Source organism: Choloepus didactylus, chromosome 2 (assembly GCF_015220235.1).
Source record: "Choloepus didactylus isolate mChoDid1 chromosome 2, mChoDid1.pri, whole genome shotgun sequence".
NCBI classification, from domain to species: domain Eukaryota; kingdom Metazoa; phylum Chordata; class Mammalia; order Pilosa; family Megalonychidae; genus Choloepus; species Choloepus didactylus.
This window is the reverse complement of record NC_051308.1, coordinates 85630570-85652357: the sequence shown is the minus strand read 5'-3', so window position 1 is coordinate 85652357 and position 21788 is coordinate 85630570. Positions and strand designations below refer to the sequence as shown.

General features: G+C 35.9%; 1 protein-coding gene across 5 annotated transcripts in view; it reads left to right on the top strand.

The window, feature by feature from the left end:
- Window positions 1–21788, top strand: part of RASAL2 (RAS protein activator like 2) — a 531908-nt gene that overhangs the window by 168843 nt on the left and 341277 nt on the right. For 2 of the 5 annotated variants that reach the window (XM_037825273.1, XM_037825272.1), the window contains exon 1: window positions 1739–2628. The exons of the other annotated variants lie outside the window; for them this stretch is intronic. In XM_037825273.1, the coding sequence (XP_037681201.1) occupies window positions 2037–2628 (592 nt within the window). In that variant the 5' untranslated portion in view covers window positions 1739–2036. Of the gene's footprint in view, window positions 1–1738; window positions 2629–21788 lie in introns of those variants that run through there. 5 annotated transcript variants of the gene reach the window in all.

Here is a 21788-nt window from a genome sequence, read left to right as displayed (position 1 = left end):
TACAATTGATGAAAGAATAATGCAATGTTACTGTTAACTATAGTCCTTAGTTTGCATTAATTATGTTTTCCCCCATATATCGCCCTATTATTTTTTTATCTTCATTTTATTGAGATATATTCTCATACCACGCAGTCATACAAAACAAATCGTACTTTCGATTGTTCACAGTACCATTACATAGTTGTACATTCATCACCTAAATCAATCCCTGACACCTTCATTAGCACACACACAAAAATAACAAGAATAATAATTAGAGTGAAAAAGAGCAATTGAAGTAAAAAAGAACACTGGGTACCTTTGTCTGTTTGTTTCCTTCCCCTATTTTTCTACTCATCCATCCATAAACTAGACAAAGTGGAGTGTGGTCCTTATGGCTTTCCCAATCCCATTGTCACCCCTCATAAGCTACATTTTTATACAACTGTCTTCGAGATTCATGGGTTCTGGGTTGTAGTTTGATAGTTTCAGGTATCCACCACCAGCTACCCCAATTCTTTAGAACCTAAAAAGGGTTGTCTAAAGTGTGCATAAGAGTGCCCACCAGAGTGACCTCTCGGCTCCTTTTGGATTCTCTCTGCCACTGAAGCTTATTTCATTTCCTTTCACATCCCCCTTTTGGGAAATGACTGCTTTTTAATTTATAATTATTGCTTTATGATAAAAGAAAAAATTAGAGCATTTTTAGTATGTTTAAGGGAATAGGTTATGTTGTTAAATTTTATTCTACAGTAATGAGAAAGATTAGTGTGAAAATGATTTTTCATTGTACAGATTCTCTAAAGAAATGGATAGTTTTTTTAGTTTGCCAGATGAAATCATCATTTATATAACTTGCAAAGTGACTTTGATTGCCCTGTTATATCTCTTTTAGTGGTGGTCTGAAGTCTGTCAGGCTTTCCATTCAAAACCCCTATTTTCTGGGGTTTATGAGCAGACAGTTTAAAAAAAAAACCAGCCAAAAACTTGGCATTCACAATCTTGGTTCAATATAAGGTACTTGCTTTAACAAAATTTGAAATAGTCAGCTCTTTTTGAAAGTGGTAGAGAGCACAAAGAGGAAGAAAGGAATTCTTTTGGCTAAACAGATAGAGAATATTTTTCCAGCCCACTTATCCCAATTAGATTTACAAAGCAAACTTTCCCCTTCTAGAAATCATTTAGGTCTGTATGTTCTTATGTTCCAGTTGCCACAGGATCATGCCTTAAGACTTTCCTTTTCTTTTGCTTTAGTTCATATTTATAGCAAATGTTTTCTATTCCTGCTCTTCTTTCTGTCCATTTGTACTTTTCCTAATTCTCCCTAGTATATTTACTTTAATTGTGGCTTTAGGTTTTGGCATTCTTTTGACCTTTTTTTCCACTCTTCTTTGGAGTGCCAGTTTAAACAAAAGAGTGTATGGCTTTACCTATTGATTGAAAAACAGTATTAAACTTTGAGAGAGGTTGTGGTGTAACAATGATTTGCTTGAAATTAAATTTCTGAAATGCAGGCTTCAAAAACTATTCTGAGGAACTGTCTCTCAAAGAGCCAGCTTTTAGGGAAGATTTTTTTTCTTTTTCTTCCGGAAAGTGTGGATGTCAGCTTGAGTACTTTCACAATCTGTTTTTAACCCACTTATCATTTGCATGGTGAACCCTTAACTACTATTGGTTCAAAAAGGTGTTTGTGGGTTTTTGTCTCTTTTATTTCACTTCTTATTTTTAAAAAATCATTTCCTGAGAACGTGGTACAAAAAATGTAACCTACTGCAGGAAGTGAGATGATCTTTTGGAAATCTTTACTTTCTCTGTACTCTGAAAATTCTTTGCTTCAGGCAAGAGGTTTATGGGTGCTGTGAAATTTCGGAGATCTGGGAAAGTGGAGTAATAACATGACACCAGCTCTTAAGCAGCAACATCTGCTGTGGTTCAAAGCCACACAAAGAAAGCTGCTTAAGCAGTCGAATATTTTGGACTACGGGAACAAGTGTGGTTCAACGGCAAAGACTGCAGAGTAGAGAAAAATTAAAGCTCAGAGAAGTTGTTGAAAAATGGAGTCGTGGAAAATGAGCATCTTTAAGAGACAAACATCACCTTGTCCTTCAAGGTATCGAAGATCTTTGTCAGAACCTGCTTATGGAAATTCAGATACAGGAACAAGTTTAAAGAGTTATCCATGGTGTGGTCCAGTGAAGAACAAGAGGAAGAAAAATGAACATGCTTTTTCCAATCTAGGGAAGCCACTGGGTGCTTATCGGTGGCAAACACATCCCAGCTTTAGATGGAAAGGGGGCAAGAGGGAAAGAATGCAAAATCATAAAGGAGATGTGGATGAACTGCAACGAAAGGTCTTCCCAAAGATGGTTGGTAATGATACTTCTGCTATTGAGGTCCTTGGAACATCGGTAGAGAAGCTGAACCTGGTCAACACCCAGTCACTTCGGGTTCCATTCACCAGATCTATTTCAGAGCCGGCACCCCACTGCAGTATCAGATTTGTTAGACCGTGGCCGACTTCAGTGGGGTCAGTGGAATCTGAGCAGCAGGGATATTTCATCCGTGGTATTTTTTCTACTCTTTCCAATGGCTTCTCCAGGATGCTGAGTCTAAAAGGAGAATCAACCAGTCAGTCAGTACGAGAAGGTATATTGTGATGAATAAGGGGAAAGAAGGGATGGTTCAGATTTAATTACTATTGCAGTTTTAATTATTTGTGTTTTATAATAATCTCAACCATTCTATTTGTTCATTATATAACAAATTTATTTAATTAGCTTGACTTTGAAAAAGGATGGTTACAGCTTCTGAAACCCTCTTTCAATGAGTGCTTGTAAATGATAGTAATAAATGAACAGTTTTTGGTTAATTTAAATAATTTTTTATTACATTACACTCTTGAACTCTGTTTTGAGGCCTATGTAAGTTTTTCTTTTAACCCTTCTTTATCTTCACTTATCTACTTCTGCATGCTAAATGCAATTCAGGGGAGAAGTAATCAAATAATTTCATTATGATAAAGTTTAGAACTATAGACAGAATTTCCACTATTGTCTTTTAGTAAAAATTACCTGCAATTTAAGACAAGTTATTAGAAAGAATCAGAACAGAATTAATCGATGGCTTTTAATAAGTAGGAATTTTGAATTGCTTAGGTCATAAAAACACACAATTTGAATAAGGAAGCCAAGGATGCAAATCTTAAATATTTGTTTAGATGACAAAATAAAAATTTGTGTTTGACTCATTTCAGACAACAAAATCATCAAATATTTTTAAGCCTCATTTAGGACTTGTTTAAATTTAAGAATAGGTTTTATATCAGTGGTGACATACCTAAAGCCAAAAAAAGTACTCTTAAATTTTTATCTGATTGCCTTAGAAATGGCTGACCTTATCTGCTGAATTATTTTAATTATGAGTTAGAAACTATGCTTTTTTTTTTTTTTTAAACTTTAACACTGGCACTCTGATAATATCTTTGTCCAGTTGAGATCATTTTGAAACAAGCTCTTACCTCTAAGAAAACTTAAGCTTATCATTATTGTGAAATTGACCACATCAGTGGAGGTTTAAACTCTTTCTAAAGTAGTGGGAATTGTTGAAGAATTTTGTTATTGGAATGTGATTTAGTTCCTTTTAAAATAAAGTTGAAGAATGCAAAAGAGTGACATTTCAGTGAAAATTTGAGTAATTTTCCAAATGTGTATGTGCAAACATTTCAGTATTCCTGTCTTCCATAGAGTCTCCTTTGCCCGGTGAACTTTAGTGATGCTGTAGTGTGCATTATTTTCTTCTTCCCTGTCTTATAGATAAGTGACAAGACAATAATGTTTTTTATTGTGTCTCTTTTAGCAATCCTATTAACCTTTTTGAAAGGCCGGGTTGCTGTATTTCTTTGTATGTCTGTATTTCTTAGCCAGGTGGTCATTGGGTGATCAAAGTAAAGGAGTATCAAAGGAAGTGAAGAGTTTAAAATGAATTATTAGGACCAGTGCCTCTCAATGGTTAATTTGTGCATTTGATCAAAGAAACTATATCTATATTATAGATATAATATATATTTATGTATTTAATATATGTATTTGATATTTGTATTTGAACAGATTTTTGGACTTTTGTAGTTCACTTTCAGTTTTTAGTTAATCTACCAACCTATTATTGACTGCTTACTCTGCACAAGGTACTCTGAGAATGTATCCTTGCTCTTTAATACTTATGGTCTACTTAAGGTATATAAACTGTTCTGTTTTTATTGCTTCCTAATATTTTATCCATTCTAATTACAAAATAGCTATGTATATAGAAGCATGTACAGAGCCTAAGTTAAAGTTGCTATCGTAAGAGATTTCAATTTCAGTACAGAGAACAGTGCATAGTATTTCTGCCAGTCAGATCAGCAAATATTTATTAAACACTTACCATTATATCTCCTAAGTATTCATCAGTTGAGAGCCATTCTTAGGACTGAAATACATGTTTTTTGCAAAAATTGGAGCAAGTGCCTGTGCAAATGTCTCCTTTTCTCTTGGCATTAGCTTCTGTATGGCCTAGAGTCTATGTCAGTGGTTTTCTAACTTTCTGCAGTTGTGAACTCTTCTTCATTTATCATTCCCCACAAAGGAAAGATTACCACTGATAGGAGACTTGAATTCTACTTCCATCTCTGCCAGTTAACAGTTGTGAGACTTAATCTCTGATTTCCCTTTACAATTCTGTGGAATGGTAATTCTTTCCTCCTAGGTGATAAATGAAATTTTAAAATGCTTGTAAAGTATAATGCATCTTGTGAATAGAAGATATTGTCAAAGTTGCTATTGTAATATTGTGACTTGATCTGGAATTTAGACTTAGATATCTTTTCAACTCCTTAAGAAAAGTAATATATTTCTGAATTTGAATCCCACTAGTTTTGTCGTTTCCATTCTTCAATATGAACTGTAAGATGCGAGAGGCATTAAATAATGCAACGTGTATTTAAAACAATTAAAACAGTATTTGCACATAGCAATAACTCAATAAATATTAAATGATTCTATTAAGAAATTGAACTTAAATGGATATAGTATAGTTTTTAAAATATGGAAAGGAGAAAGAGGATACCTGATTGTTGAATTTGTTGTAAATCAGTTGTACTGTTCTAGTCTCAAATTGTGTGAATCCAAACTTGTTCTGAGCATGTGCATGTTCTGAGCATAAGCAAGGAATAATTTTTTGTTTCATTGCTGAATTCAATTATCCTCATGCTTAGATCAATTAAATACACTGTACTCAGGGTCCCTAACCAATTTAAGAGAGAGACGCTCTATGATTTCACTACTATTCTGTGTTCAACCCTTGGGTCATACAATATATATTCCTTCATCTGACACAATATATAGGTCAATATATACAATATAAAACGTCTACTTCTTACAGCTAAAAGAATGTCAACTTCTTTGTGCACAGAGATGTCTAAGCATAGGGTTAACATGCTTGGAATAGTGGAAATAATTGAAACATCCAGTGATAAAGGAATAACTAAGCAGATTATGGCATATCAAATCAAGAAAATATCACACAGTCTACATAGTTTCCATTCATCACCTATACAGAATTTAGAAGAAACTCTGAAATTGCAAACATAGATGGATATAAAATATACGTATCAAATATATGTAATGCTTAGAAAGTAGGTAATCATTGGGAGGCATTTCATTCCTAAATTATTTTTCCTCCTCTGTCAGTAGCCAGACATAGGAATGAAAGTTTCATAATTTTTTTTAAAAAAGCCTGAAAGGAAATTAAATATCTCCTACTTAGTCTTCCTTTCTCACTACAGTTTATACTTTTTCTTTATCTATAATGCCTTAGTAATAATAAGATCCTCAGTCTCCCAAGTGTTGGTTTTGTTTTTCAAGAGCCCTTAAGTTGGGAGAATGACTTTCTCTTTTTCTTAGATAATTTTCTTTTAATGTTGTTACTCAGTTTTAACAACTTTTTCATTAAAAATGTATTATTAGAAAGGACCTTGTATATCAATTCAGCAACTATTTATTGAGTTCCTGAAACACTGTTTTAGCTGCTGGGAGCATAGCATATTTTAGTAAGTAACTAGCGGCTTTCTTATTTATCATAGGGAATCAGTAACTGAATCAGAAAACAAATAAAGTACACCAAGTTCACAAGATGTTACACATGTAATAAATAGTATATTTTAGTCATTATATGAACTTTTTAAAATAATGCCTCAGATCTTCTCTATAAACTGGACTTTCTATTTTCTTTAAAGCATAATTAAAGAAAAAGGAGAGATCTCAACAAAATTCAGAGACATATGTTCCCTTCTTACTGCTTCTACCAAGAATCCTTGCATTTCAGCATGCATAACACCTATCCAGCTAGCATTTTGTCACCCATCTTATGCATCCTGCAGTCATTGATCCAAAATTTTTGTCATTTAAAGTATTTATGTTGTCTGTTGTTTAAGCAACTTTGAAATTTCTACGTAAGCTTTAAAAATTTTAGACAATGGACTAAATACTTCAGATTATTTGTATATAATTCTATATTTAAAGTTATTCAACATACTATTAACATATTAATATAATTATTTAATTTTAAATAAATGTATTCTGGGAAACAAAGGTCTCAACAATTATGAGATCATAATGCAAAATATTATCATAAATGGAAAAGAGAGCTTACCTAGAAAAAAAATTTAAAATTACATAGACACATTAGAGGTCAAACAGTTTTAAGAAATTTTGTTTTGAAGTGGTTTTAGATAAAAAAATAAACAACTGGATGTATCACTTTAAATCTATTTCTTATTTTTTCTCATTGTACTTGTGTGTTTTAATAGTTGTAGTCAGTGTAAAATATGAGCTAAGTTGTATTTATTCTCATTTAAGAATATTTCATACTCAAGTATAATTTACTCTGTCATATGGGGTACCCATGTTTTGCACATCTGTTCTTCAACTATAATAGTCAATAAAATAGATATTATATCTTCACAAAAGGTAATTAGGCTACAGGAAGCTGATTCAAAAATGTTATATAAACAGTATTTGAGTTTATTCATTCACCAAGCAGAATTTACTTGGCAGGTTTATCAGTACTAGTCATTTATTGGATAATTCCTTTCTGCCTACCATAATCAATCTTAGAGTTACATAATAGCACAGAATCAGGGTGAAAAGCATGTTAATGTATTTTCCATTAAGCCAAGAGTATTGAGGTGTTTTGTTTTTCCCCTTCTCTACTCAAAAATTAAAAATAGAATCAGAGCACCCTCTTTCCTTTGAATTAATACTGCCTCACTCATTCTTTCTCTGATAACTTTAGTTTTTGCTTAGTTGCCACAGCACTGTTTTAATTTCAAGTAAATTACAATAGGTAGATGATAGTTATATGATAGTGATGCTGTGCTGCTTAGTCCTTGTGTTAGAATTAGACAGATCTGGGGTTAAGTTCTGGCTCTGCCTCTTATAAGCTGTGAACTAGAATTAACTCATCTGAGTTGCCATTTCCTTTATAATAAAATAGAGCTAGTTATACGTATTTCAGGGGGATATAAGGATTAAATGAGATGGTGTGGGTCAAGTGCTTTATCTAACTCAGTAAGAGTTCAGTTAATGGTAGCTTAAACAAAAAACCCCACCTGTTCCTGAGAATGCATCCTGGAAACTTGGAGTGGAGTAGACCTAGTAAAACTCGAATCTTAACCATACATTTACAAATCACTTCTTAAGATAACCAGTTTTGTCCATTAAGTGATACTTTTTGGAATATGTATCCAAATTCTGGCAGTATTTTAGCTTCTGCTTACTAACTGATTAATTGACGTAAGAACTATTGCTCTGTTTACAATATGTAACCGTCCCAACCAAGAGCAGTACGTGTGTGTGTGTGTGTTTGTGTGTGTTGTATACTCGCCCATTATTCCTGACTCTTTTATTTGTCCTTTGGGATTTTGCAGTTTTTGAAAATAAAAGTGAAAATTAATGGTCAAATATTTTTATTATACTTGAGAGTGGGGTCTGTCTTGACATATTTACTATTAATTTTAGGGGTGATAAATATGCTGATTTTTGTGCTGAGCTCCTGTTTATTACTGATTATTTTTGACTGATTTAAAACTGGCATTACCCATTTTAGAAGCAGAATATTTTAATGATGGGATGATCAGGATTTGGAGGCATAAAGACCTGTTTTCAAACTCTTTGAATGCTATTTATTTGCTGTATAATTCATGGTGAATTATATTTGACCTCTCTGAGACTTGCATTCCTTATCTTTAAAATAAAGATAGCATCTACATGGAAAGATTACTGAAAAGCAACATAATTTAGTTGTTAAGAATCTGGGGTTTAAACTTGGGCTTTGAAGAGAATGCTTAACACTAGCATTTGGATTTGCCTTTGCTAGGGATAACTAGGGGAACTTGATGAGAAGGGGAACACAGGGTGACATAGTTACTGGTTATGTTCTGCTCAGGGGTTGAACTGTATGGTTTTCTGATAATTGTTGTATTATAAGTAAATGGATAAATGGGTGAGAAGATTAATTTAAAAACCAGGCCATGCATGCCCCTTGATGACAGTGTGTCATGAAGGAAGATAAATAATCAAAATGATGATTAAAAAATATTTTTAATTCTTGGCTTTACTACTCAGTAATGTGACCATGAGCAAATTACTTTACTCTTAAAGCCTCAGTTTCCTCATTTGTAAAATGAAGCAATACCTACCTCATAGATTGTCTTAAAGATTAAATGAGATGGGATTTGTTAAGTCCATATCATAGTGCAGGGAGGTAGTAAGAATTCAATCGAAGCTGTTGTCCAAGCTGGAGCCAGCTTATAAGAGCCAGTTGTGGGTAACTCTTCCCAGCTTGTACGTTCAGTAATGTCACATTTGTAGCTTCAAATCAGCCAAGATGGAACTATATATAATAGAAATTAGAAAATGCTACAAATCAGAGGGTTGGTTTTTTTTTTTTTTTTTTTTTTAATTTTCTGGAGAGTCCATTGTTAAACTTTTACCAGCATAACATGGTTAACTCCTATTATTATTTTCATCTTTAGAGTTAACCAGTATTATTTAGAGAAAATATAATTTGACTCTAGATTTAAATATACTTTTTATCATGTTAAGAAACAAACTTATTTAATATTTTAGAGTAGCAATCAAAGTTGAATGCATCTAGTGATAATATATTGTTTACCACTGTTTTTCCTATTATTTTATTACCATTGAATGCCTGGAATAATTATTTTAAGATATTGTTTGCTATCCTATGTTAACACTTTTTGTTAAGATCCTCTTTTTTTTTTTTTGTCACATTTATCTAGGTTTCTGACTCTGAGGTTACAAAGTAATTTTTTGAATCCTGTTATTGATTGATTTTGAGATAAAACAATATTTAGTTTCCCAATTCTTGAACATGGAATGTTCTTCCATTAAGTTAGGTCTTCTTTGATTTCTTTTAGCAATGTTTTATAGATTTCTGCATACATATCCTTGGTTAAATTTATTCCTAGATATCTGATTCTTTTAGTTGCTATTGTAAATGGAATTTTTTTTCTTTATTTCTTCTGATTATTCATTGCTTGTATTTAGAAACAATGATTTTTGGATCTTGTTCTTGTACCCCATCACTTTGCTAAATTCATTTATTAGCTCTAGGCATCCTGCTGTGGATTTTTCAGCATTTTCTGTATATAGGACCATGTTCTCTGCAAATAGGGAAAGTTTTATTTCCTCCTTTACAATTTGGATGCCTTTTATTTCTTTTCCTTGCCTATTTAGGCACCCTCAGGAATACTGCCCAGAGATTGTTTCATGGCTCCCCAAAGCTGAGCTTTCTTGACCTGACCAACAAATGCAGCCCTTTAACTAACTGTCCTCCACAGCCCTGTGAAAGCATAGTGTCTTTTAAGTACCCTCTGCCACCTATTGGGTTGAAAAAATGGCTGCCCTGAGAGCTGGGTACTCCAGTGATCCAATGTCGCTAATCAAAAGCCATGATTGTCAATGTTGCTACTTGGTATATACCCAGAAGAACTGAAAGCAGGGATGCAAACAGATATTTGCACACCAGTGTTCATAGTGGCACTATTCACAGTAGCTAAGAGATGGAAATAACCCAAATGTCCATCAACTGATGAATAAACAAAATGTGGTATATACATACAATGGAAATTATTCAGTTGTAAGAAGAAATGAAGTCCTGATGCATTCAACAACGTGGATGAACCTGGAGGACATTATGTTGAATGAAATAAGTCAGACACAAAAGGACAAATATTTTATGATCTCATTGGTAGGAACTAATTATAATAAGCAAACTCATAGAGTTAGAATCTAGAATACAGGTTACCAGGAGATAGAATGGAGGTAGAGAATGAGGAGCTGATGATTAATTTGTACAGAATGTCTAATTATGTTGTTTGTGAATGTTTGGAAATGGGTAATGGTGATGGTAGCACAGTATTTTGAGTGTGATTAACAGTGGTGAATTATGTTTGTGAATGTGGTTGAAAGGGGAAGTTTTGGGTTGTGTATATTACTAGAAGGATAGTTAGAGGATAAAATGTGGTACTGTATAACACAGTGAACCCTGTTGTAGATGATGACTGTGGTTAATAATACAAATATAAGAATGTTCTTTCATGAATTCTGACAAATGTGCATCACTATTACAAAGTGTTTGTTCTGGTTTGCTAATGTATTGCTGCTGGAATGCAAAACACCAGAAATGGATTGACTTTTATAAAGGGGTTTATTTGGTTACACAGTTACAGTCTTAAGGCTATAAAGTGTTCAAGGTAACACATCAACAATCAGGTACCTTCACTGGAGGATGGCATGGTGTCTGGAAAACCTCTGTTAGATGGGAAGGCATGTGGCTGGCATGTGCTCCAGAGTTCTGGTTTCAAGATGGCTTTCTCCCAGGACGTTCCTCCCTAGGCTTCAGCTCCTCAAAAATGTCACTCTTAGTTGCTCTTGGGGCGTTTGTCCTCTCTCAGCTTCTCCAAAGCAAAAGTCTGCTTTCAAAGGCCATCTCCAAAATGTCTGTAAGCTGAAGCTCCTCTTTCAGCTCCTGTGCATTCTTCAAAGTGTCCCCCTTGGCTGTAGCAAGCTCGCTCCTTCTGTCTGAGCTTATATAGTGCTCTAGTAAACTAATCAAGGCCCAGGCTGAATGGGTGGGGCCACACCTCCATGGAAATTATCCAATCAAACATTTCACTCACAGTTGATTGAGTCACATCTCCATGGAAACAGTCAAAGGATTCCAATCTAATCAACACTAAATAAATTTGCCCCCACAAGATTGCATCAAAGATAATGGCGTATTGGGGGACATAATACATTGAAACTGGCACAGTGTTATTAATAGGGTGATATATAGGATAAAACACACCGAATGCAAACTATGGACTATAGTTAACTGTAATATTTTAATATTCTTTCATCAATTGTAACAAAGGTACCACATCAATGCAAAGTGTCAACAATAAGGGAGTATGTGAGAATGTTGTATTTTTTACATGACTTTTCTGGAAACCTACAACTTTTCTAATTAAAAAACAAACAAACATTATGCTAAATAAAAGAAACCAGATACAAAGTACTATATATGGAATGATTCTATTTGTATAAAATGCAAATATAAATAAATGTCTAGAGACAGATTTAGATCAGTGGCTATATAGGGCTGTGGAAGGATAGAGGGGTTGAGAGGTGACTCATAAGGTTGAGGGTTTTTGTTTTGGAGTAATGAAAATGTTCTAAAATTGGTTGTGATGATGACTGCACAACTTGATGATTATACCAGAAGCCATGGATTATACGCTGTGAATGGATTGTGTGGAATGTGAATATATCTCAATAAAACTGCTTTTAAAAAAGGTCATTAATCAGCAATTGGCTATGCACATCCCTGGTCTTGGGGAAGAGATTTTTATGTCCTTTCCTCCCTGTCCCTAGCCTGGGGTTGGATGTCTTGGTGGCCTGCAGCAAGAGTGGGAAGTGGGAGCCATAACTACTGTGGGTACAGAGCTATTTACTGGTCTTTACTGGTATTTACCAGCCTCTTTCTCCAGGTCTTCCTTGGATGCTGTACGGTGTTCACGTGACCTCTTGAGTTTCAAAATAATTGTATCAGTTTCTGCCTGATTAATAGTAGCTCTGGTAGAAGGACTGAATCCTGGCACTCCCTGCTCTGTTATCTTCCCACAATTGTCAGTATTAACTTTTAGTCCATTGAGTAAAATGTAATCCTTTTCTGGATTTTAGAATAATATAAATAATGTAAACACTATTTAGTTTTGAAACTTTAGAAATTATCTCTTGAATTCATTCATGGTACCTTTATTATTCAGTACTTTTTTTTGTTAGATGGTTTAGTTTGGCTTTCACAATTTTTGACTTCCATGTTTTTTGCTTTTTGGTGCATTTTGGTGCTTCATATATATGTATATTTTTTTAAATCTTCATTTTATTGAGATATATTCACATACCACGCAGTCATACAAAACAAATCGTACATTCGATTGTTCACAGTACCATTACATAGTTGTACATTCCTCACCTAAATCAATCCCTGACACCTGCATTAGCACACACACAAAAATGAGAATAATAATTAAAGTGAAAAAGAGCAATTAAAGTAAAAAAGAACACTGAGTACCTTTGTCTGTTTGTTTGTTTGTTTGTTTCCTTCCCCTATTTTTCTACTCATCCATCCATAAATTAGACACAGGGGAGTGTGGTCCTTATGGCTTTCCCAATCCCATTGTCACCCCTCATAAGCTACATTTTTATACAATTGTCTTCGAGATTCATGAGTTCTGGGTTGTAGTTTAATAGTTTCAGGTATCTACCACCAGCTACCCCAATTCTTTAGAGTCTAAAAAGGGTTGTCTAAATTGTGCATAAGAGTGCCCACCAGAGTGACCTCTTGGCTCCTTTTGGAATCTCTCTGCCACTAAAGCTTATTTCATTTCCTTTCACATCCCCCTTTTGGTCAACAAGATGTTCTCCATCCCACGATGCCGGGTCTGCATTCCTCCCCAGGAGTCATATTCCACGTTGCCAGGGAGATTCACTCCCTTGGGTGTCTGATCCCACGTAGAGGGGAGGGCAGTGATTTCACCTTTCAAGTTGGCTTAGGTAGAGAGGGCCACATCTGAGCAACAAAGAGGCATTCGGGAGGAGGCTCTTAGGCACAATTCTAGGGAGGCCTAGCCTCTCCTTTGCAGCAACAGTCTTCCCAAGGGTAAATCCTGTGGTAGAGGGCTCAGCCCATCAAACCACCAGTCCCTATGTCTGTGGTCATGTTAGCAACCATCCAGGTGGGGTAGGCCAATACCCCTGCATTCTCCACAGGCTCCTCAAGGGAGCCTGTTTTTTTTTTTTTTTTTAAATCAACTGTATGAAAAATAAAAAAAAAAAAAAGAAAAAAGAAAAACAAATACAATAAAAAAACATTTCAAAGAGACCATAACAAGGGAGTAAGAAAAAGACAACTAACCTAACATAACTACTTTACTTCCAACATGTTCCTACTCTACCCCAAGAAAGTTACCTAACATAGCAACATTTCTGTGAACTTGTTCCTACTATACCCATCAGAAATTAACAGACCATAGTCATTCCTGGCCATTCCCAGAACGTTAAATTTACCCATGATAGCTTATCTGTTCTTCTTGGATTATTGTTCCCCCCTCCTTAATTGCTCTCTATTGCTAGTTCCCCTACATTCTACATTATAAACCATTTGTTTTACATTTTTCAAAGTTCACATTAGTGGTAGCATATAGTATTTCTCTTTTTGTGCCTGGTTTATTTCGCTCAGCATTATGTCTTCAAGGTTCATCCATGTTGTCATATGTTTCACGAGATCGTTCCTTCTTGCTGCCGTGTAGTATTCCATCGTGTGTATATACCACATTTTATTTATCCACTCATCTGTTGAAGGACATTTGGGTTGTTTCCATCTCTTGGCAATTGTGAATAATGCTGCTGTGAACATTGTGCAGATATCTGTTCGTGTCACTGCTTTCCGATCTTCCGGGTATATACCAAGAAGTGCAGTCATTGGGTCGAATGGTAACTCTATATCTAGTTTTCTGAGGAACTGCCAGACTGACTTCCAGAGTGGCTGGAAATATATTTTTTTAAAAATATATTTTCATCTGATTTTCAGTTTATTAGTATGTGACTAAGACAAATTTTCTTCTCCAAGAATTGTATTTTTAGCTCATTTTTAAGTAAGTTTAATTAATATAATCAAGTTAATAATAGTTTCAAGCTAATTATTGAGTATCATCAATAAAAAAAGTACTAGAATATTTCAGTTTAATTTCCTTATCAAATATGTATCAAAACCTACTAGAAAGCTATCCTTCACTATAAAATTTTCTTATCCTTGTCTCATGTTTCAATTATCAGATTTTACCCTTTTTGCATGGTTATGCAATTTTTGAGCAATCTTGACAAATAAGATGAAAATATGATGTGCTTTCTATTCAAATACTTTCCATATCAAGTAGCAAAATGGTTTGATTTTCTTTTCTGACTCAGTGTTTTGTTTTTTTTTTTAATCATCATTTTATTGAGATATATTCACATACCACGCAGTCATACAAAACAAATCGTACTTTCGATTGTTTACAGTACCATTACATAGTTGTACATTCATCACCTAAATCAATCCCTGACACCTTCATTAGCACACACTCAAAAATAACAAGAATAATAATTAGAGTGAAAAAGAGCAATTGAAGTAAAAAAAAACACTGGGTACCTTTGTCTGTTTGTTTCCTTCCCCTATTTTTCTACTCATCCATCCATAAACTAGACAAAGTGGAGTGTGGTCCTTATGGCTTTCCCAATCCCATTGTCACCCCTCATAAGCTACATTTTTATACAACTGTCTTCGAGATTCATGGGTTCTGGGTTGTAGTTTGATAGTTTCAGGTATCCACCACCAGCTACCCCAATTCTTTAGAACCTAAAAAGGGTTGTCTAAAGTGTGCATAAGAGGGCCCTCCAGAGTGACCTCTCGGCTCGATTTGGAATCTCTCTGCCACTGAAGCTTATTTCATTTCCTTTCACATCCCCCTTTTGGTCAAGAAGATGTTCTCCGTCCCACGATGCCGGGTCTACATTCCTCCCCGGGAGTCATATTCTGCGTTGCCAGGGAGATTCACTCCCCTGGGTGTCTGATCCCACGTAGGGGGGAGGGCAGTGATTTCACCTTTCAAGTTGGCTTAGCCAGAGAGAGATGGCCACATCTGAGCAACAAAGAGGCACTCAGGAGGAGACTCTTAGGCACAAATATAGGGAGGCCTAGCCTCTCCTTTGCAGCAACCGTCTTCCCAAGGGTAAAACTTATGGTAGAGGGCTCAACCCATCAAACCACCAGTCCCCTATGTCTGTGGTCATGTTAGCAACCATGGAGGTGGGTTAGGCGAATACCCCTGCACTCTCCACAGGCTCCTCAAGGGGGCACTTCATCTTTTTTTTTTTCCCTTGATTTCTTTCTTTTTTTTTTTTTTTTTAAATTTCCCTTCTTTTTTAAGTCAACTGTATGAAAAAAAAAGTTAAAAAGAAACAAACATACAATAAAAGAACATTTCAAAGAGACCATAACAAGGGAATAAGAAAAAGACAACTAACCTAAGATAACTGCTTAACTTCCAACATGTTCCTACTTTACCTCAAGAAAGTTACATAATATAGCAACATTTCTGTGAACTTGTTCCTACTATATCCATCAGAATTTAACAGACCATAGTCATTTCTGGGCATCCCCAAAACGTTAAATGGCTTATCTGTTCTTCTTGGATTATTGTTCCCCCTTCCTTAATTGCTCTCTACTGCTAGTTCCCCTACATTCTACATTATAAACCATTTGTTTTACATTTTTCAAAGTTCACATTAGTGGTAGCATGTAATATTTCTCTTTTTGTGCCTGGCTTATTTCGCTCAGCATTATGTCTTCAAGTTTCATCCATGTTGTCATATGTTTCACGAGATCGTTCCTTCTTACTGCCGCGTAGTATTCCATCGTGTGTATATACCACATTTTATTTATCCACTCATCTGTTGAAGGACATTTGGGTTGTTTCCATCTCTTGGCAATTGTGAATAATGCTGCTATGAACATTGGCGTGCAGATATCTGTTCGTGTCACTGCTTTCCGATGTTCCGGATATATACCGAGAAGTACAATCGCTGGATCGAATGGTAGCTCTATATCTAGTTTTCTAAGGAACTGCCAGACTGACTTCCAGAGTGGCTGAACCATTATGCAGTCCCACCAACAGTGAATAAGAGTTCCAATTTCTCCACATCCCCTCCAGCATTTGTAGTTTCCTGTTTGTTTAATGGCAGCCATTCTAACCGGTGTTACATGGTATCTCATTATGGTTTTAATTTGCATCTCTCTAATAGCTAGTGAAGCTGAGCATTTTTTCATGTGTTTCTTGGCCATTTGTATTTCCTCTTCAGAGAACTGTCTTTTCATATCTTTTGCCCATTTTATAATTGGGCTGTCTGTATTATTGTCATTGAGTTGTAGGATTTCTTTGTATATGCAAGATATCAGTCTTTTGTCAGATACATGGTTTCCAAAAATTTTTTCCCATTAAGTTGGCTACCTCTTTACCTTTTTGAGAAATTCTTTTGAGGTGCAGAAACTTCTAAGGTTGAGGAGTTCCCATTTATCTATTTTCTCTTTTGTTGCTTGTGCTTTGGGTGTAAAGTCTAGGAAGTGGCTGCCTAATACAAGGTCTTGAAGATGTTTTCCTACATTATCTTCTAGGAGTTTTATGGTACTTTCTTTTATATTGAGATCTTTGGTCCATTTTGAGTTAATTTTTGTGTAGGGGGTGAGGTAGGGGTCCTCTTTCATTCTTTTGGATATGGATATCCAAGTCTCCCAGCCCCATTTGTTGAAAAGACCATTATGACTCAGTTCAGTGACTTTGGGGGCCTTATCAAAGATCAGGCGGCCATAGATCTGAGGGTCTATGTCTGAATTCTCAATTCGATTCCATTGATCTATATGTCTATCTTTGTGCCAGTACCATGCTGTTTTGGCAACTGTGGCTTTATATTAAGCTTCAGAGTCAGGGAGTGTAAGTCCTTCCACTTCGTTTTTCTTTTTTAGAGTGTCTTTAGCAATTCGAGGCATCTTCCCTTTCCAAATAAATTTGATAACTAGCTTTTCCAAGTCTACAAAGTAGGTTGTTGGAATTTTGATTGGGATTGCATTGAATCTGTAGATGAGTTTGGGTAGAATTGACATCTTAATGACATTTAGCCTTCCTATCCATGAACATGGAATATTTTTCCATCTTTTAAGGTCCCCTTCTATTTCTTTTAGCAGAGTTATGTAGTTTTCTTTGTATAGGTCTTTTACATCTTTGGTTAAGTTTATTCCTAGGTACTTGATTTTTTTAGTTGCTATTGAAAATGGTATCTTTTTCTTGAGTGTCTCTTCAGTTTGTTCATTTCTAGCATATAGAAATATTACTGACTTATGTGCATTAACCTTGTATCCTGCTACTTTGCTAAATTTGTTTATTAGCTCTAGTAGCTGTATCGTCGATTTCTCAGGGTTTTCTAGATATAAGATCATATCATCTGCAAACAATGACAGTTTTACTTCTTCTTTTCCAATTTGGATGCCTTTTATTTCTTTGTCTTGCCGGATTGCCCTGGCTAGCACTTCCAGCACAATGTTGAATAACAGTGGTGACAGCGGGCATCCTTGTCTTGTTTCTGATCTTAGAGGGAAGGCTTTCAGTCTCTCACCATTGAGTACTATGCTGGCTGTGGGTTTTTCATATATGCTCTTTATCATGTTGAGGAAGTTTCCTTCAATTCCTACCTTTTGAAGTGTTTTTATCAAAAACGGATGTTGGATTTTGTCAAATGCTTTTTCAGCATCTATTGAGATGATCAATTGATTTTTCCCTTTTGACTTGTTAATGTGTTCTAATACATTGATTGATTTTCTTATGTTGAACCATCCTTGCATGCCTGGAATAAACCCCACTTGGTCATGGTGTATGATTTTTCTAATGTGTCTTTGGATTCAATTTGCAAGTATTTTGTTGAGGATTTTTGCATCTATATTCATTAGGGAGATTGGCCGGTAGTTTTCCTTTTTTGTAGCATCTTTGCCTGGTTTTGGTATTAGATTGATGTTAGCTTCATAAAATGAGTTAGGTAGTGTTCCATTTTCTTCAATGTTTTGAAAGAGTTTGAGTAAGATTGGTGTCAGTTCTTTCTGGAAAGTTTGGTAGAATTCCCCTGTGAAGCCATCTGGCCCTGGGCATTTATCTGTGGGAAGATTTTTGATGACTGATTGGATCTCTTTGCTTGTGATGGGTTGGTTGAGGTCTTCTATTTCTTCTCTGGTCAGTCTAGGTTGTTCATATGTTTCCAGGAAATTGTCCATTTCCTCTACATTATCCAGTTTGTTGCCATACAGTTGTTCATAGTATCCTCTTATAATTTTTTTTAATTTCTTCATGATCTGCAGTTATGTCACCTTTTTCATTCATTATTTTGTTTATATGGGTCTTCTCTCTTTTTGATTTTGTCAGTCTAGCTAGGGGCTTGTCAGTCTTGTTGATCTTCTCAAAGAACCAACTTTTGGTGATATTTATCCTCTCTATTGTTTTTTTGTTCTCTATGTCATTTATTTCTGCTTTAATCCTTGTTATTTCTTTTCTTGTACTTGGTTTAGGATTGGTTTGCTGTTCATTATCTAGCTTCTTCAGTTGATCCATTAGTTCTTTGATTTTGGCTCTTTCTTCCTTTTTAATATATGCGTTTAGTGCTATAAATTTCCCCCTTAGCACTGCTTTTGCTGCATCCCATAGGTTTTGGTATGTTGTGTTCTCATTTTCATTCGTCTCTATATATTTAGCAATTTCTCTTGCTATTTCTTCTTTAACCCACTGATTGTTTAGGAGTGTGTTGTTTAACCTCCAGGTATTTGTGAATTTTCTAAGTCTCTGATGGTTATTGACTTCTAATTGTATTCCATTGTGGTCAGAGAATGTGCTTTGAATAATTTCAATCTTTTTAAATTTATTGAGGCTTGTTTTATGTCCCAGCATATGATCTATTCTGGAGAAAGTTCCGTGAGCACTAGAAAAGTATGTGTATCCTGGTGATTTGGGATGTAATGTCCTGTATATGTCTGTTAAATCTAATTCATTTATCAGATTGTTTAGGTTTTCAATTTCCTTATTGATCTTCTGTCTGGTTGATCTATCTATAGGAGAGAGTGATGTGTTGAAGTCTCCCACAATTATGGTGGAAACATCAATTGCTTCCTTTAGTTTTGCCAGTGTTTCTCTCATGTATTTTGTGGCACCTTGATTGGGTGCATAGACATTTACGATTGTTATTTCTTCTTGCTGAATTGCCCCTTTTATTAGTATGTAGTGGCCATCTTTGTCTCTCTAAACATCCCTGCATTTGAAGTCTATTTTATCTGAGATTAATATTGCTAAACCTGCTTTCTTTTGGCTGTAGCTTGCATGAAATATTTTTTTCCATCCTTTCACTTTCAGTTTCTTTGTGTCCCTGTGTCTAAGATGAGTCTCTTGTATGCAACATATTGATGGTTCATTTTTTTTGATCCATTCTGCGAATCTATATCTTTTAATTGGGGAGTTTAATCCATTTACATTCAACGTTATACCCGTGAAGGCATTTCTTGAATCAGCCATCTTATCCTTTGGTTTATGTTTGCCATATTTTTCCCCTCTCTCTATTAATATCCTTTAATGTACCCATACCGAATCTCTTTAGTACTGAACCTTTCTCCAAGTTTCTCTGTCCTGTCTTTGTTTCTCTGTCTGTAGGGCTCCCTTTAGTATCTCCAGTAGGGCAGGTCTCTTGTTAGCAAATTCTCTCAGCATTTGTTTGTCTGTGAAAAATTTAAGCTCTCCCTCAAATTTGAAGGAGAGCATTGCTGGATAAAGTATTCTTGGCTGGAAATTTTTCTCACTCAGAATTTTAAATGTATCGTGCCACTGCCTTCTTGCCTCCATGGTGGCTGCTGAGTAGTCACTACTTAGTCTTATGCTGTTTCCTTTGTATGTGGTGAATTACTTTTCTCTTGCTGCTTTCAGAACTTGCTCCTTCTCTTCTGTGTTTGACAGTGTGATCAGTATATGTCTCGGAGTGGGTTTATTTGGATTTATTCTATTTGGAGTTCGCTGAGCATTTATGATTTGTGTATTTATGTTGTTTAGAGGATTTGGGAAGTTTTCCCCAACAATTTCTTTGAATACTCTTCCTAGACCTTTACCCTTTTCTTCCCCTTCTGGGACACCAATGAGTCTTATATTTGGACGTTTCATATTATCTATCATATCCATGAGGTCCATTTCGATTTTTTCAATTTTTTCCCCATTCTTTCTTTTATGCTTTCATTTTCCATTCTGTCATCTTCGAGGTCACTGATTCGTTGTTCAACTTCCTCTATTCTTGTACTATGAGTGTCCAGAATCTTTTTAATTTGGTCAACAGTTTCTTTAAGTTCCATAAGATCATCCTTTTTTTTTTATTTAGTCTTGCAATGTCTTCTTTATGCTCTTCTAGAGTCTTCTTGATTTCCTTTATATCCCGTACTATGGTCTCATTGTTCATCTTTAGTTCTTTGAGTAGCTGCTCTAGGTGCTGTGTCTCTTCTGGTCTTTTTATTTGGGTGCTTGGGCTTGGGTTATCCATATCGTCTGGTTTTTTTCATATGCTTTATAATTTTCTGTTGTTTTTGGCCTCGTGGCATTTGCTGAACTTGATAGGGTTCTTTTAGGGTTTGTAGACCTATTGAAGTCCTTATCTCTAATTTATCAGATCTACAGCTTCGTGGAGTACACTTTCTCTAACTAACCAGCAGGTGGCGTCCACGAGCCACCTGTTCTCCACAAGCCAGTTCTCCCCTGCTTAGCCTTTTTGGTGAGTGGGGGAGTGAGTCTTGTGGGGCCCAATTGGTGTACCAAGCTTGCGTGTGTAGTTGGTGTTGCCTGCCGTGTATGTGGGGCGTGTTTCTGGGCAGTCGGGGAGGGGGGGTGGTCCTAACAATCAAATCTCCCTGGTGATCCTAGAGTTTTAAAACTGCTGCAATAGTCTAATCCTTCAGTTCAGTCCTGCCACAGTTTGTCTCTGCCACTGACCCACAAGTCCTTGGTATTGGCGTATGGCTCCTGAGACTTGCAAGTCGGCCCCTCTTCCAGGCTGTGCACCCCGGGTCCTCTATTGAGGGATGACTGTGCTATGTCACAGGTAAGTGCCGTCCCCCCAGGGCAGTTCTGGGCTGCTGGGCTGTGTAGGGAGGCTCCCAGTCTGCTCAAATGATGGCTGAGTGGGGCTTTGTTAATTCACACTGCTCCACCTTCCCAACTCTGGGACAATCAGCTGAGGTTGCAGGGAAGGCTAACGTCCACGCCCAGTTTTGTGGTGTGTGCCTGTTATTTGAAGCACTTCCGTCACACTGGGTTGTCTGGGGCAGCTCTGGGCTATGGGGCTGGTGATGGGCAGGAGTGTTTCCTGTCAACCAGGATGGTGGCTGTGAGCGGAAACCCCCCTTTTCTTGGGAAGTTGTGGTGTTTAGTGAATTTTCTCAGCCACTGGATTATTGCCTTTTGTCTCAGAGCCCTCTTAGTTCTGCTCTTGACTTGACGTGCCCAAATTGCAATTCTTTGAAGCTTTCTGTATTGGGCTTCTTAGAGTAATTGTTTTAGAAAAAGAAAAAAGGATTAAAAAAAAAAAAAAAATAAGGGC